This window comes from Rhinatrema bivittatum, chromosome 1 (genome assembly GCF_901001135.1).
Source record: "Rhinatrema bivittatum chromosome 1, aRhiBiv1.1, whole genome shotgun sequence".
Lineage (NCBI taxonomy): Eukaryota > Metazoa > Chordata > Amphibia > Gymnophiona > Rhinatrematidae > Rhinatrema > Rhinatrema bivittatum.
In genome coordinates, this window is record NC_042615.1 from 516,513,877 (window position 1) to 516,531,142 (window position 17,266).

At 43.2% G+C, this 17,266-nt stretch overlaps 1 protein-coding gene across 2 annotated transcripts in view; it reads left to right on the forward strand.

The window, feature by feature from the left end:
• Nucleotides 1–13,325, forward strand: part of LOC115096948 — a 144,178-nt gene extending 130,853 nt beyond the window's left edge. The window contains exons 14-17 of one of the 2 annotated variants that reach the window (XR_003858172.1): nucleotides 2,942–3,073; nucleotides 7,280–7,351; nucleotides 9,406–11,053; nucleotides 13,196–13,325. Coding sequence is in view for 1 of the 2 variants with exons in the window: in XM_029612286.1 (XP_029468146.1) it covers nucleotides 2,942–3,058 (117 nt within the window). In the remaining variant the exon portion in view is untranslated. Of the gene's footprint in view, nucleotides 1–2,941; nucleotides 3,074–7,279; nucleotides 7,480–9,405; nucleotides 11,054–13,195 lie in introns of those variants that run through there. The other variant, XM_029612286.1, reaches the window with a different exon arrangement.
• The last annotated feature ends 3,941 nt before the right edge of the window (nucleotides 13,326–17,266 follow it).

Below are 17,266 nucleotides of genomic sequence, written 5' to 3' on the forward strand. Positions count from 1 at the left end.
TTGGGGGAACCAGATAATGTAGAGACAGGATCAAAGTTTCCTCTAATTGTTTCTGAGGCCTCTGCTCTCTGCCTCCTCTGCATCCCCTCCCCCATTTGCCTCCTCTTCTAGCCTCTTTTCCCTTGTCTGTTTCAGCCCTACCCCAGTATCTGTACCCCTACTCCTTCTCCCAGGATCTGCCCCCTGCCTCCCCCTTCCCACCCCTGCTCTTCCATTCCCAGCATCATTCTCCTGCCTCTTCTCATCCTCTGTATCTTCCCCCTGCCTGTCTTCAGGAATACATGTATGAGCCAGTGGCTCAAGATATTCATTTAATTACCTGGGATGCTACCGCTTTAAATTGCAGGTCCAGGAGAGGACATAGAGTGAGCTGTCTAGGATGGGGCTCCACCCTGTCCTGATATTTTTAGGCCCATCTGTACCAATGAGCTGTTGTGGATGGGAAGAAAAATCTAAGGAGCACCCAATGTGCTGAGCAATTAAAGCCTTTCTTATAGTTGCAGCTGCTGTGTTCCATCTGTGCCACCCAGCACCACAAGCATGTTCAAATCTTGTGGCTGACGTGACCTATATGCCGATCTCGTACATTGCATATGGAATACAGTGGCTGGATTTATGGGAAAGGCTCCTACTATTCCTACTAGGGATGTGAATCGTTTTTTGACGATTTAAAATATCGTCCGATATTTTTTAAATCATCAAAAATCATTAAAGAGTGTGATACAATATAAATTCCCCCGATTTATCGTGAAAAAATCGTTAATTGGGTACACTAAAGGGAGTTATTTGAGGGGAGGGTGGCAAACCGGCACACCAAAACAACCCCTAAACCAACCCCGACCCTTTAAAACTAATCCCTTACCTTCCCCCACCCTCCCAACCCTCCCCCAAAACTTTTTACATGTACCTGGTGGTCCAGTAGAAGCCCCGGGACCGATCGTCCGCTCTCGGCCCATCGGCTGCCACTCATAAAAATGGCGCCAATGGCCCGATAAAAAAAACCCACCTGACCCTTTAATACCTCCCCCTTAGCTTCCCCCACCCTCCCGATCCCCCCAAAACATTTTAAAATTACCTGGTGGTCCAGTGGTGGTCCCGGAAGCGATCTCCTGTTCTCGGGCCGTCGGCTGCCACTAATAAAAATGGCGCCGATAGCCCTTTGCCCTTACCATGTGACAGGGTATCCATGCCATTGGCCGGCCCCTGTCACATGGTAGGAGCACTGGATGGCCGGCGCCATTTTTAAAGATAGTGCCGGCCATGGCCCGCGCCATTTTTAAAGATGGTGCCGGCCATCCAGTGCTCCTACCATGTGACAGGGCCCGGCCAATGGCACAAATACCCTGTCACATGGTAAGGGCAAAGGGCCATCGGCGCCATTTTTATTAGCGCAGCCGACGGCCTGAGAACGGGAGGTCGCTCCCGGGACTTCCGCTAGATCACCAGGTATTTGTAAAAAGTTTTGGGGGGGTTCGGGAGGGTGGGTGAAGCTAAGGGGTCAATTTTAAAGGGTCGGGGTGGTTTTTTTTTTATCAGCTCGGGCCTCATTAAAAAATATTAGCGATGTGAATCAAAATCGGAACCGATTCACATCTCTACCAATCAGATTTTTTTCTTCCTCCAGCCGAACCCGATCGTTAAAACAATCGGGCACACGATTCACATCCCTAATTCCTACAGCAATCTGGCCAGGTACTCTATGGGCCATGATACGGGAAGTTGGTCTCCTCATGCATGGGAAAATGTAGAAGATACATTGGACAGTTATAAGCTGCGCTCAGTTATGCACACATGCAGCTTACAGGGATCATTTTGTGTCATAAGTGCTGTAAACTGCATCCTTTCCAATTGTATCATTTTTTAAAACGTGTTGTATAATATCAGGCTAATTTTAAAATGAGCGCACGTGCGGACATACGCTGGAATTTTAAATCATGTACACACTTGCACATGATTTAAAATACACCGACTGCACGTAAGTATCATCCTAATTTTAAGCCGTTACTCAAGTAAACATACTTTGTGTATCTTTTTTAGGACTTTGTCAGCTTTAACGTGCATAGGTAAGCGGATTATAAAACATGCTCACACGAAGCACATTCCCAGTTTCTCCAATTAGTCTACCAATTTGCCCAGTCAATCTCAAGGTCATCCAGACCCCTCTAATTCTTCATCCTGTACTCCCCCGGTTGACCCAGACCCCTTGCCCTGTCATGTTGGGCCTTAAATGCGAATTCTGTAGATTTACACCTCATCAAGAGTAGCAGTAAATATGCGTGGCTGACAAGCTGCGGCCTGGCTGACAAGCTGCGGCCTCCGGTTTTAAGATACAGATTTACGCACATAACTGTTGGTCCTTCCCCTTAATGCCCAAGCCCCACCCCTTTCCTGCCCACTTTTCTTTAGCTCGCGTACATACATATATGCATTTAATTAGTAGGTTTTAAAATCCGCGTTGCTCACATGCAACCCACATACGCGCATTTTTAATTCAGCCCTATGGTAGCACTGTCCTCCCAAATAGGTTAATGTTACTTTCACCAAATGGAAAATGTATTTAAAAAGTGAATGCAATAAATAATACATGAAAACTTTAAAAATATTATATGAAGAATAAACAATATGCTTTGGTGATTTTGAGTGGCATTCTCATATCCTCAACATGATCTACACTGGAAACAGCTGTATCGGCCAATCATTTGGCCAATTCATAATTTTATGAAGTAGGAGAAATATGTTGCCCGGGTCTATTTGAATTAGTCCTTATATTTAAAGAAAAGGAATCTAATTGTGACTGACTAGATACAATTTGTGCTGTTCTGCTACATCTATGATCCATGAAAGAATATTTTTAAAAGTTGTACATTTTTATCTTTCTTCTGGCATTTTCTTTCATTGAAATGTGCTTTGCATTTAACTTACATTTCTTCTTCCTCCAAAGCAGAAAATACATTCATCAAATCCTTTGACAATCAGAGTCAGTGACCAGAATGATACGGGTAGATGGAATCAACAATCCTTTGATCCCTGGATTTTCTCCAAACCACTTTTCTGCTAGTCGGATCCCAAAAAGGTAAGTTGAATACAGAAAAGTTTAAATAATAGGATAAAAATGCAAAAGCTTACATGGGTTTAGATGTATAAAATAAGACATTCTGGACCTTATTTTATATACTTGTATTAGTGTTTTAGGATTCAATGTAATGTTTGCAGTACTGCCTTTTCATAAATGGAGTTGTTGCTGTTTGACTGCTGTTAGTGCTGTTATGGTATGGCAATTATAGGTGTCGGCACTGAGCTGGCATTCAATCCTTCAGAACAAGGGAGAGAGGGAAGGGTCAATCTCTGTGGTAGGTCTTTGTCATAAGAGGGATATGCTTTCTTCCTGTATCACTTGCTGATGTATAGCAAGGCTGGAAGCTGTTGTAGGGAATGGGCCACTTAGCCAGTTAAGTTACAATTGAGCCATATAAGTGGTGCTGACTTAATATTCAGCTGCACAAACTGTCTGCCACTTAGCTAGATAACTGCTTATCCAGCAAAACAGCTGAATAAGTGAGGGGGCAGAACAGGGGTGTTCTGGGCCGGAGCTACTTGTCCGGCTATAGCTTAATAAGTGCCGATGTTTAGTATTAACTAGCTTATAGGGTCATTTTTCAAATCGCATTATGATGTTTTCGCATGCATTAACGTGTTTTCGCATGCGAAAAATGCCTTAACATGTGTGAAAATGCCTTAACGCATGTGATAAGCACCATAACGCATGGTGCGATGCAAAATTTTAAAAGTGGAGGGATTGGGGCGGAGTCTGGGGCAGGATTTCTGAAAATGTGGGCTGGCTTCAGAGTGAAGAAACTCACACAAAGATGAGATTTGTACAATGTTCTCTCAACCTAGTTAGAGAGTCCATCAAGCTAGGGTGAGAAGACATTATACAAATCTCATCTTTGTGTGAGTTTTCTCACTCTGAAGGACATCAAATCTTCACAACAGTGTACTGCTCTGTTCGTACATCTCACTCTGCATGTAAAAGTGGCCCCTAACCCCTACACTACTACCTAAACCTCACCTTGAGTTACTAGATGGGCCTCCTATAGAGATATAAATAGCTTACTACTACAAGGGCCTTGTAGATGGTGTCTGTCTTTCTGTCTGTCTGTCTCTCTCTCTCTTACTAACATTTTACAAAGAGACACAAAATTATGTTGATTTAAGTATGGAAATCAATATAGTCATCTACCCAAATTAGTAGAAAAACCAGGTAGACTGGATGCTAGGGATGTGCATTTGTTTCAAACGGATTTTAAAAAATGTATTTATTTATTTGCTTTTATATACCATTATTTGGAGCAGTCCTTCACAATGGTTTACAAATGAAACAACAGTATATAAAATGTATAACGTGCACTGAACGAGCGTATAGACGATTACAACTTGAGAATACAATTTGTGATTAATACAATATTATGGAGATAGGAAGCATTGGGATTGTACATAGTGTGGAAGTATTAACAAGAACAATAACAACCAATAGTAGATTATTTAATGAATGCCACAAATAAGGCAAATTCAGGGCACCCCAAAACAAATCGGGAGTCCCTCTGAATGAACTGAACCATATTCATTGAATTCACTTGAAAACAAAATGCATTAAGCCTAAGCCTAGGCCGGAGGATGGGGCCTTACCTAAGCATAGGCTGAGGCCCAAAAAAATGGCCACGGCCTAGGCCCAAGCATGATGCTGGGGTCTTGAACTAGGCACAGCATGATGTCGGGGCCTCAGCCGAGACCCAAAAAAGGCCTTACCTGATCCGTTGAGTATCCGATGAGAAAAATAGTGGAAACAATTCTAAAGATCAAAATCACAGACCATATAGAAAGACATGGTTTAATGGAACACAGTCAGCATGGATTTACCCAAGGCATGTCTTGCCTCAAAAATCTGTTTCATTTTTTTAAAAGGTTAATAAACATGTAGATAAAGGTAAGCCAGTAGAGGTGTATTTGGATTTTCAGAAGGTGTTTGGCAAAGTCCAACATAAGATGGTTCTAAGGAAACTAAAAAGTCATGGGATAGGAGGCGATGTACAGAAAAGCAGAAAATACTAGGGATGTGAATCATGTGATCGATCGTCTTAACGATCGATTTTGGCTGGGGGGGAGGGAAATCTGATCGTCATGGTTTTTTTTGTTAAAAAATCGTAAATCGGGGGAGGGCGGGAAAACCGGCACACCAAAACAACCCTAAAACCCATCCCGACCCTTTAAAACAAATCCCCCACCCTCCCGAACCCCCCCAAAATGTTTTAAATTACCTGGGGTCCAGTGGGGGGGGGGGTTCCCGGCGTGATCTCCCGCTCTCGGGCCACGGCTGCGTTAATAGAAATGGCGCCAGTGGCCCTTTGCCCTTACCATATGACAGGGCAAAGGTAGCGCCGGCGCCATTTTGGTTCCTGTCACCCGACATCACGAGTGCAGGAGATCGCTCCCGGACCCCCGCTGGACCCCCAGGGACTTTTGGCCAGCTTGGGGGGGGCCTCCTGACCCCCACAAGACTTGCCAAAAGTCCAACAGAGGTTCGGGAGCGACCTCCTGCACGCGGGCCGTATTGCCAATATTCAAAATGGCGCCGGCGCTACTTTTGCCCTCACTATGTCATACGGGTCATACCATGACGATCAGATTTCCCTCCCCCCCCAGCCAAAATCGATCGTTAAGACGATCGATCACACGATTCACATCCCTAGTATTTTCTGCTTTTCTGTACACTATTTGGGCTGCTCAAAAATTGATGCTTGTTCGGGGCAGGCATTAATTTCTGAGGGTAAAAATGTGCGATTCGGGCACACATTTTTATTTGCTTCGGGGGAGAATAGCAAATAGCCTCATCAACATAAATTCAACTGTGATGAGCGCTATTGGCTTCGTGGGGAGTTGGACGTACGTTTTGGATGCTCTAAACCCTTTATAGCATAAGGGATTGTGGACACGTGTCCAAAATGTGCATCCGGCCACGGGTTAACCAATGCGCTAGGCTGTCTGTGCAAGAAAAGGCTATCAAGATGAGTAGGCTTGTGTTTCAGCAGCTTACAACGTCCTTTTTTAAGGTTACAGAAATCAACTGCTCTTGAACTAATAATGCATGCCTGCATGACTCCTTTGGACACTTGGTACTGTGCTCAGAGAGCACTGATCCGTTGCAAGATCTGCAGTGAGTTGCAGAATCGTGTTGCCCTCTCACATTTAGTGAGAGGGCAACCCGATTGCATAGGCAAGTGTGTGAAGGCTTTGGTATCGAGTATCATCTGGATGTAACATGACTTAGTATTAGCAATGCAGTTCTGATGTTTTCCAGTGGTATGACAGTGAAAGCTGATACTATCTTTTGCATTTCTTTGAGCCATGCCTGACAAGGCTGTTTTCACCTGAACTATCACACAGTTCAGAAATTTGCATAATGCCCAACTAAACATACATCTTTCAACAACTTGAATGTTATCTTCCATCTGCTGCCTGTGAGGTACCTGCTTCTGAAAGTGCTAGATCATATCTAAAGTACTTCACATACTACAGAGTTATGTTCTCATATTCATCCATCATCTGGATGATAGGTTTATTAAGCTAAGTGCCTAACCTCTAGCAGATACTCCAGGAATGACCCTAAAGACCTTTCTTGTCTTTACCAGCAGATCTACTATCCAATATTGACAAAACAGCCATTCAATATACATGTCCAGATAGGTGTTTAATATAATCGCTAAGTGCTTTGACCAGCTACGAGCTCTTTAATCCTGTAAGCAGTACTCGCATTTTCAATTTTCAACTGGATAAATCTTATTCGGCTGTCTGGGTGACTATTTATCCATCCCTCATCGCATTAAAAAAGAGATAGCTGTTCATTTTTAAAAGTTAACCAACTATATTCCTACCTTCTTCCCAGAGCTCGGCAGCATGTGCAGGAAATCAGCATTAGACATTTTTGTCCATACTGACAGCCTACTGATGATGAACTTCCACAGCTTGAAGATGCTCAGAGTCACATGGGTAATAGCATTGGGGGGGGGGGGGGAGCCGCTGTAACACTCACAGCACCATTTCTGTCTGTGTACCTTTCACCTAGCCTTATACAGTTAACATGGAATCATTTATTTACCTTAAAACGCCTTAGAATCATGTTTGTCTAAGAGATAGGCTAGTAGCAGGTGCATATCTTTGAAAGTTTGGTAGATCAGGCTCAGCATCTGAATCTGATCTTCTGTTTTCTCCATCTCCTCCTCAGATGCTGGAAATTCTTATTTTTAGAGAACACAGCAGACCATGAAGATGTGACAGACCTTGTCTGGGCTATATAGTAAGATTCCTCCTGTCTTATCCAGATATCTAAAGCGTGTTTCCAAAATACAGAAGGTTTGCTCTATGACCAACCTGGCGCATTATTAAAACCTATTGTTTCTTTTCTCTTGAGGAGTGTCTGGATGTCTAAGTGGGGTTTAGCAGCCAAGTTATTAATAAGTAGTCTTCATCACCTATGCAGTGGAGAAAAAGAGTGATACAGTACAGCGGCTATTCTTTATGGAGACCAGCATGGTTTAAAATGTAGTGGCTGAAAAGGAGGGGCCGGTCCCCAGGATGATGTATGTCTGTTTGTATTATGTGGAGTATGTAGATATACTGCAAGAAGCTAGTGCTTAAATCAGAGGATACAATGCCCCTGACCAAGAGTGATAGTGGGGCCTAGTGTGGCTGAAGAGTTTGGGCCTGAGTTAAGAGGCCTAATGAAGAGTCGAAGAGAAGGAGGGAGAGCCATGGTTGCAGTGCTGGTCTGCAAGAGAGGGTTCTGCTTCTGGAAGGGAGCACGTCCTGATGAACACCTGTGAGGCAAGGCCCCAAACATGGGCCATGGTGGGAGGTGAGGCCCACAGGAAAGAGGAAACCCTGTCAGGGCACAGGAGGCCGGCAGAAGATGTCAGCCATGGAGATTAGCAGGGAGGCTCCCGTGGCGCTGAGAGAGATGATGCCAGCGGCTCTCAGCTGCAACTTCAAAGTGCTGCGGGATCAGGAGAAGCTCCCATGACACTGAGAAGGCAGTGCAGAGCAGGCCGATGGGGGTGGGGCTGGAAGGCATGGCATGGCATTGGGCCGCTGCAGCTCCCGGCCCCCCCTTCCCCGCTGAGTTCCAGGGCCTGACGGTGAGTTTTAAAATGTAATAATAAAAGATAATGTGCAGCCATGGATAAGGAAAAAAAGAAATCTGGTCAAGGTGTCTGGGGCACTAGGGAAGCACATTGTGAAAATGTCAGCAGGACCCCCTGATTCAAAGGGAAGTTCAAAAGCAAAAAAAAAATATAGAAGACAAAACAAAATTTAAGAAAATAAAGGCGGCGTGAAGTACAGCAGCACAAAAACTATTGAAAGCTCAATGAGGGCGATATTATAGAATTTTAATGTAGCATAGGGACTCATTTGATCAGTGACATAATCAGAAGCAGGGATCTCATGACACAGTTTTATAATCTATGAGAGAAAGGCTGAAAAGTCAACAGAGCAGGAGTGCTGTCAGTATGCTCAGCTCTCAGGCCTTGAGAAAGGGTAAAAATAGATATCTTTAAAAGAAAGAAGTATGTGCACATTAGGGGGTGAATGTGGCCAGGAAATGGGTGCAGTTTTCAATTAGGTTTCCTGGCAAAGTAAGAAAGAGAATCGGAATAGAGTTAAAGTAATTGAATTGCTTGTACCACAGAATGTAGTTTCAGCATAGAATTATTGAAAGCCTGGTAAAAGAGCGATTGGCTGGTGAACTGAGGCATCAGAGCTCTGGCATCTCTGGGACAGATGAGGCAGCCTTCTATGGTCAGAGGTGAGCAGTAAAAGTCACCCAAGTTAAACTGGCCTGAGAAGGGAAAGGCCACCCAGCACAAAGAATAAGAGCACTGCACATTGGAGCAGAGTGACACCAGAAAGGGTCTTATTTAATTGATGCAGGGAAAAGCTGAGAGACTCGGGGGTAAAGACCCAGGTAAAGGCTGTCTAATTATTCTATGTGGTCAGCCTTCACCAACAATCCCTTCAGAAGGGCCAAAGTGAGAAGATTCCCAGAAACAAGGGAAAGTTTGCAACTGAGAAACCTGTGCTTTTACAGAGTAAGGCTTTACCCTAACTAGGAGGAAAGGGTGCCAGCAATTTAGTAGTGATTTTTCACCAATATGTATGGAAAACTTTAAATTGACTGTTGTTTCGTGTAGTGTAGAGCTACTATGCTTATTTTTTTTTTAATTAGATAGAAACAAACAGTTACATTCAGTTGGCGTGACATCACACATAGGGAATTCTGCACATATAGCCGGTGGAAGACTTGCAGGAAAAGGGAGACAGGATTTCTTAATGTTTTGTTTTTTTTAATAATAGAGTGGTAGGAAGAAGACCCATAAAGGGAAGAAGAAGTCTTTGAGGTCAAGAGGTTCTGGTCTCAGCAGCAGATTCTGGCGCATCAGTTTCGACAACCAAAACAGCTAAGTGTGCGCACACAATTAAAAGAGCTTGGCCTGAGCTAATGGTAATACAAGCAAATGAACCCAGCATGGAAAAGGAACAGAAAAGGAACAAAGAAAGAAAAGAGAAAGAGAAAAACACAGAGAGAGTAGAAAAAGGGGAGAAAAGGAAAGCAAGAAAAAGTCCAAATACTTAACTGAGCAGAAAGATCCAGCGAAGACACACACATGTTCCTGAAAGATATAAAATAGCAGCACACAAAGTGTCAATCCTTTAATTATGCTATTACAATGACCTTCTTTGCATGTGATTTACAATGCATTAATAAAGCAAATGCATGTAAAGAAAGTCATTACTAGTCAATTTGATGTAAATATTTTATTGCGGTCAGCCGCGATAAAATAATATCTATTTAAAATGCGTAAAATGTGTGGCAGGAAGCTTGGGACCCTATGTGAGTCCTGGTGCTCTTGCCGCACATTTAAAATGGCAGGTAAAAAAAAAAGTTCACGGCAAAAGGGGAGGTTGAGCGGGAGTCAGTGCTGACCCTGTCTCAACCCAGGGCCACAAGTCGAGACAGCCCCAATGAACCCAAAATTAAAAAAAACAACTTGTGTTACCTCAGCCCTGGACCCCACCCCCAGGACAAACCTCGAGTCCCCCCACCCCAACAACAACAACAAAAAATAGTCCAGACCCCCCCCACCCCAAGTGACATTGACACTCCCCCACTCCCCACCCCTCAAGTGACATTGTGGCTCCCAAACGTCCATACCCCACCCCCAAGTGACAGTAATGGTCCCCCTCTCCCCCTCAATTGACAGTGGATCATTACTTTTTTCTCTTTGGGGTGAGGGAACAAGGTTTGACTAGGAGGTGAAGGTTGCAGTGCCGTCGTTATGCAGGTCTTTATTTGTTTTTACATTTTCTGGGAGTCGACCGCCTCAACTGATGGCTTTGGAATGATACAGGGGTCATTAGTGTCCCCCGCTCAACCTCCCCATTTGCCCACTATTTTTTTTTGGGGGGGGGGGCAGCAATGCTTTAAGCGATTGGGGTCCTATGAGGTTGGGGCTGCCATCGTGTTAAAGGGCTGCTTGCCGTCTTCTTTTGTCACACGGTGTTAGAAACACAACTACCTATCAACATCAGATACCTCGGCCCCATCAGCGGTCTTCCCCACTGGGCCTGCAGTTTACATGCATATTCCTGGAGTGAAACCTTTTCCTATTCCTTAAAAGCTCTTTCATACTGCATTTCTGTGCTTAATGCCACATGGGAGCAATCTATAGTGCCAAGCACATAGGGAAACTTAGCAATGTTGTAAAGCCCATCATAGTTTCCTTTCTTTGCTCTCTTGTATGAATATTTTCTCTTCAGAGAGGTCTCAAACATTAATACCTTTGGGGCTGGTGTCTCCTTCTTCTCTACTGTCTCTGCTGCTAATCCCTTCTTCGCAGCAACTGCCACATCATAGAGGAAGCAAGCCACATCCTTGAAAAGTTCCAAACTGCTATGAAGCAGTAACAGCACCGTAAAACACTATCTGGACAAAGATAATCAGGTATTTTGAAAGGCCTGCTCCTGCAGACATCTAAATAGCAGGTTTAAGTTTAGCTGGATACATACCATCAGTTGTGTGTCCCAGAAAAGTGAAAATTTGACTCATTTAACTAAGTTTTGGCCATGCCACAGACATGCCCCAAACTCCTTTTTTTTAACTGGCTAAATAGTTCTATTCACAATGATATTTGGATAAGCCACGGCTGCTTAAAATCCTTTGTAGCCAGATAAGTTCTATTTAGTCGCCTAACTGCCTCTTTTATCCAAATAAGTGGCACCTAAGGTTTTGAATATTGGCTGCAATATTTTCGTATCTAATAAGAACATTTGTAAAGTGAATAATAATTGGTTATGTTGCTGTATGATAATGTTTAATAAAAATAAGTAATTTAAAACTTACCCAAATAAATCAGAGGTGTTTTAGGGCAGGGCTAACTTAACCAGATAATAGGGATAGGCATTTGGGAGAAACAAAATAAGAAATGAAATGAAATTTCTATTTTTTTTGGATCATTTTCTAAACAGAATTATTTACATTCTAACAAAATTTCGGTGGAATCTTGTTTTGTTTTGAAAACCCATTTTAAAAAAATGACTACGTACAAAGCCAGGACTTTGCCTAGGAAATACACCAAGACCCAAAGCAGGTAACCTGGCCTTTGCCCAAGTGCAACTCTGGCGTCTTGGCCTAGGCCTATTCCTAGACTAAAAGCCTGGGCCTTGCTTAGGTATAGACCCTGGCCCGATGCCAGGGCTTACGTTGAGACCCAAGCAAAGGCCAAGGCTCATGAAATTTCCTGAAAATACCCTCCCCCAATACACCGAATCTGATGTCATGTCCTGGCCATATCCCGATGCCTGGACCTCGGCCTGGATCCAGAACCAAAGCTGCAACCCATCTCAGAGACTGGGTTCAGACTCCTGGGCCTCGGCTCAGAGTCAGATCCAGGCCAGGTGTGCTCCTTAGCTAATTTAACTGCCGTACATCAAAATAGCTTCATCTGCTGGAGAGATTACATTGGAGTTAATTAATTCTGGCATGACCCCAGCAGATGGCGTCAGTTTGAGAAAAAGACAAGAAGAAAAAAGATGCTGAGGAGGAGCTTAAGTGGCCTGGGCTCTGGGCCTGGGCCTGAACCTGAGCCTGGGCAGAGGTCAAAGCATCATGACCTGGCCTCCGAGGCAGGATCTCGCCTGAGACCCTAGTATTGACACCTTCTTCTAGGACAGGCTGCAGCATTAGGCCTGGGCTGGGCACCAGCCTAGGCTAAGGCCTAGGTGTCAGGACCTATCTTCTAGGCCAGGCTCTGGCCTGGGTCCAGGCTGAGGCCTTGACATTAGGCCTGGATCAGGACCAATACCCCAGCATAGGAATTCATTCTCTGGGTTGGGCTTTAGCATCTGGCCTGGGCCCTGGTCCTGGCCTAGCCCAAGGTCCAGGCATTGAGCCTGGGTCCTGGCCGAGGCCCAGACATCTGGACTCAGCCCAGACCCAAGCCTAATGCCTGGGTCCTGGGCTAGGCCAGGTCTTGGGCCCAGACCAAACACTTGGCCTAGGCCCTACGCTTTAGCTTCAGCTTGGGCTGGGGAATTGATCTCATCTGCAGATCTCCTCAGGAACAAGTAAGTGGGGCTGGGGAGGATCCTGGCCCCAGCATTTTTCTGTGTGGGAGGGATGAGTGGGGAGCATAGGAGGCCTCAGGAGGCTCTGTTTCTTTTTTTTCTTTGGAGGGGGGAGGGTTAATGTTTATTTTGTTTTTTTTTAACTAGAGAAATGAAATAAACATTACACAAAGCAAAATTTGTGGGGAAAACTGCTCCCCAAAAATGAAATGAAAAACAAAACAACATTTTCCCCCTTCTCACACCTGCCAGATAATGCTGTTATTCAGTGTTGCGTGAGTTATTTCGGTAAATCTGGTCATGCTGGAGAGCAGTCCTAAAGTTATTCTGTGAAGTTGGACTTTATCTGGATATATTTAGCAGAAAGCATAACTGACTGTTCCAGTGAAAATATGAATAAAGCTATCCTGCTAACTTTACTTGAATAAGTTTACTCATTTGCTGGCTCTATAAATATGGACCTCATTGTATTCTGATGTTTGATTTAATGTGTCTACGATGTCTTCTAAAACATATTAAGCAAAAATATAAGAAAGAGCAATCAGTGGTTGGAGGCAAGATGGCCACCGAGGCGTAGACCCGTTTGAGACGCCGGAGAAAAATGCTGTCAAATTTCCTATGATCCCCGGTTTCTTCGCGGGAACTGCATCTTCAATGCCAGAGAGCTTGGTCGCTGGGGGAATGGCTCAGGAGCAAGAGCCGTCCCCCTTGACCCTGGAAACGACTCTGAGCCCCGGATCACCACGAAAACCCGCTCACCCCGGAAATATCGCGTTACCTAGCCCAGCTTCGATAGAAGCTGGAGCGGCCATGGTTATGGCCAGGGACGGAGGCATCGGAGACTGGCGAGTTGAAGCCTCGGGAGAGGAAAGAGAGGAACATCTATCGGAGGAAGGTACCCCAGGCAGGGCTTCTACACAGCTGGTACAGGAAGCAGCCGGACTGTTATCTGCTCAAGGTACAGGGTTGAGTGGGGGAACTGTTGAAGATGAGAGAATAAGGCAGCTTAGAGCGCTTTCAGTATGTTCTTCAACTGCAAGACCTGATGTAATATCTTTGGAAGGGATTTGGACTATGCTGAGTGTAATTGAAAACTCCATTAAAACTTTATCTAAAGTAACAGTAGAAATTCAAAATCAAACAGTCAAAAATAATAATTTAATTACAAATTTTACAAATAAAGCAGAAGATTTGGAAAGAAGAATAGGTGCAGTGGACGTTAAGCAAGATAAATTAATTGATTCTGAACGTATAATATCAAAAAGATTAGAATCTGTTGAAAATGCTTTAAGAGCTCACAATTTGTGCATACTCAATTTCCCAGTAATAAAATCTATTTCTCTGCTGGAACTGTTTAAAGTTTATATGAAGAAAAATTTGAAAATTCCTGAGCCAGCTCTACCAGTGGTAGTTAAAGCATTCTTCCTTCAACAATCTATTCAATTGGAAGAACCAATTCCTTCTTTGAACCTAACAGACATACTGGAAATATCTTCAGAGCAGGAGGTCAATCAGAGGAAACCTATGCTGGTGTCATTCGCATTTCTTTCTGAGCGAAACCATGTAATGCATTGCGTCTATTCTTCAGAAATTGACAACTTCCTTGTTATGGTTGTCCTATTTGGATATTTCCAGATGTGATAAAAGCTACGCAGACATGCAGGAAGGAATTCCTTTTGATGCGGCCTGAGGTACTGAAACTGGAAGCAAGGTTCATTTAAAAATATCCCTGCAAAGCATGCATCAGATATCTTAATATAAACTATATATTTCTGGAATCTGAACAACTGAAAATGTTTCTAGCTGGAAGACCCCTGTTTGAAAAGAGAAAAAAGATACAGTAATGCCAGGCGGGCCTCTCATGTTAAAGTTTGTGATATATATCAATTTCTTTTGACGAAATGTGCTCCTTCTGCCTCGTAATTGCTATCCTATTTTTCTTATAATTTAAATGTCAGTAATAAATATGATATGAAAATATGTATATCTGAAAAATTGTTTTCCTTTAAAAGACATTGAATTTTCTGTAAGGAGTATTTCCTGGTAAATTTTCAAAATTTGAAAATAAAGAATTGAAAAAAAAAGAAAGTGACTTTTAGATGGCTGAGAGATTCTTTTTATATTTCCCTTTTCGTAGCACGTGTTTATGGTAAAATGGGTGGTTTCACATAGGCTTTCTGTTTTTGCAGTGGGAAAAGACAGAAAAGGGTCAAAATTGCTTTCATGGGACAGAATGACAGCTCTGTAACTTCAGCAAGGGATCCTGTGAGATATTCAAGTCAGAGGCATGAGTAAATATTTTGGGGTCCAAGTGCACTAGGAAGTGAATGAATGCCATAGAGGTGCAAATAACCCTTTTGTGGACTGCTTCCTAGGAAGAGCGGAGGGTGTTAATGGAACATTTATGAGAACTGCTCCTTATGCATGCCCCAAATGTTTTCTTTTGAGCGGCACCAAATATCTTTTGACCCACCTTGAAAACCTCCTGATTTTCCCCTTCTACAGCACTTGCTATTCAGTAAAACCCAAATAACTGGAGGTATTTACTCTCTGGAGCCCCAAAACAGTGAGAGTGAATCAAGCCCTGCATCAAATAGACCACCATTTTGGTCCTGGAAAACCTTAAGCAGGGTTCATCTTAAATGAAACATTGGTCTACTCAGAATTGTTTTTATTTGCTTAGCTTCAACAGATGCTATCTGATTATTTTTTTTTTTTTTTTTACCACTTATGCACTTAAACAGCAATTTTTCTGCAAAGTTAGTCATTTACCAGGAGGTCCTATGAAGTCAGTATTTCTTTGGATTAAGTGGTTAACATTTACCAGTTTCCCCGCACGTAATTCAGCCTCCACCCACTTACCAACAATAGGAAACATTAAAAAAAAAACACAAACAAAAAAACAAATGCAACCTGGAACAGAGAAGTCTTTCCACTTACAGGAAGCACAATATCTACTCCTGAAGAGATAAGTGAACTAGTTCTGGAAACAGTAATTACCTCATTAATTTATTACATGCATTAATGGGTTTATTTTTCATTGAAGAGTATAAAATCCACAGCTAAATTGCTTTCCACTTTTAATTCTAAATGATATCTTCCGCCTGGCAATAGGTGGAATGCAAGTTATTGAAAATAAATAAATAAACAACGAATGGAGAAAACCCATCCCCGAGCATATAGTAATAAGATGATCTAAACTCTACTGAATGCAAGCCATTACCCCTAAGCACTACTAGCCCACTCCCTGCCATTAGAGGCAAGATGGTAAATACTTGTCTTCAAGTGCCGGAAACTAGACTGGTTTTCAGGATAATCAATTGATGATGGCTAACCTAACATAAACTAGAGTCACTGAATGGAAATAAATCTCATTAGTATTCAGTGGAAATATGCTGAAGTCGATCTGTAATAGACCCAGGCTGTCATAACCCAAAGGTTGGCTGCATTGGCTGGCAGAGCTGGAGGGAAGAGAGCTGCCGTGGCCCAGGTTATGTTATGATAATCTTATACTTGTCTGCCACCATCTACAAAGAAGAGTTAGACCCAAAGTGGTTCACAACAATTGTAATAGTGAACATAGAGCCTCAAACTACTTTATATGGATAAAATACCATATGTTATCATTATGCTATGTATGCTGTGTAAGCCAAAATAGGAAATACCACATGAGGTGGTAAAATCTTATGCAGTGCAATAAACAGAGCAAATATTGCAAGGTGCACTAAAAAAGAGCATGCAATATTTTCCTCAAACATATATATGCCAGCCTTTGTCCATGGTGGGAGGAGACAGGCGAGTGCCGGACTCTGGAGGTTAGTTTTTGGAGAGAGAGGGTGGTCTTTTCTGTTTCCCTTTCCCTTTGTCTGCAGTTTCTCTCTGTGTGTGAAAGCAGTGTTTGTCTTGTCTGTCTGTCCTTTTTTGTTTAGAGTGTGAAAGGGCAGAATGTGTGAGCATGCTAGGTGCGAGGATGGTGAGCAGTAGAAGCGTGAGTGGGTGTGATAGGCATGTGAATGGGGCACATGATGACAGGGAAGAGAGAGGAGAGGGGAGTCAGGTAAGAAGGGAAGGCTGGGAGAGGGAGGGGGCAGGCTGGAGTGGTAGTGGGGAGAGTAGCAGCAGGGACAGGAGAGGAGTAGAGTGAGGGAGCATGGGTGGTGAAGATACGACAAGAGAGTGTGGAGGGAAGGGGAAATTAGCCTAACTACACCCACTTTTTTAACATGGGCGCTATTTCTGCTATATTTATTATATTTTGATGAGTCTAGACCTTAGTGCACTATTTGCTAATAGTGTGCACTATTGCCCAAAAACAAAAAATAAAAAAATGAACAAAAAATCTTCAAAAAACAAAAAAAAAACCCCACAATGAAGGTGACAAAATATTAGTGTGCACATCTTTACCAGGTAGCGAGTCACCAGCAAACTATATATGTATAAAGACTGGTATGTCTTTCACTTGGTTTCTTGCCTGGCCCCAGCCACCTGTGGAATACAAATACATAGACTGCATAGGGATGCTTTGACTTGGCTGCCTGCCTGCTCCCACCTATCGACTGCATGATTGGTATCAAGAGGACGCAGAGAAGAG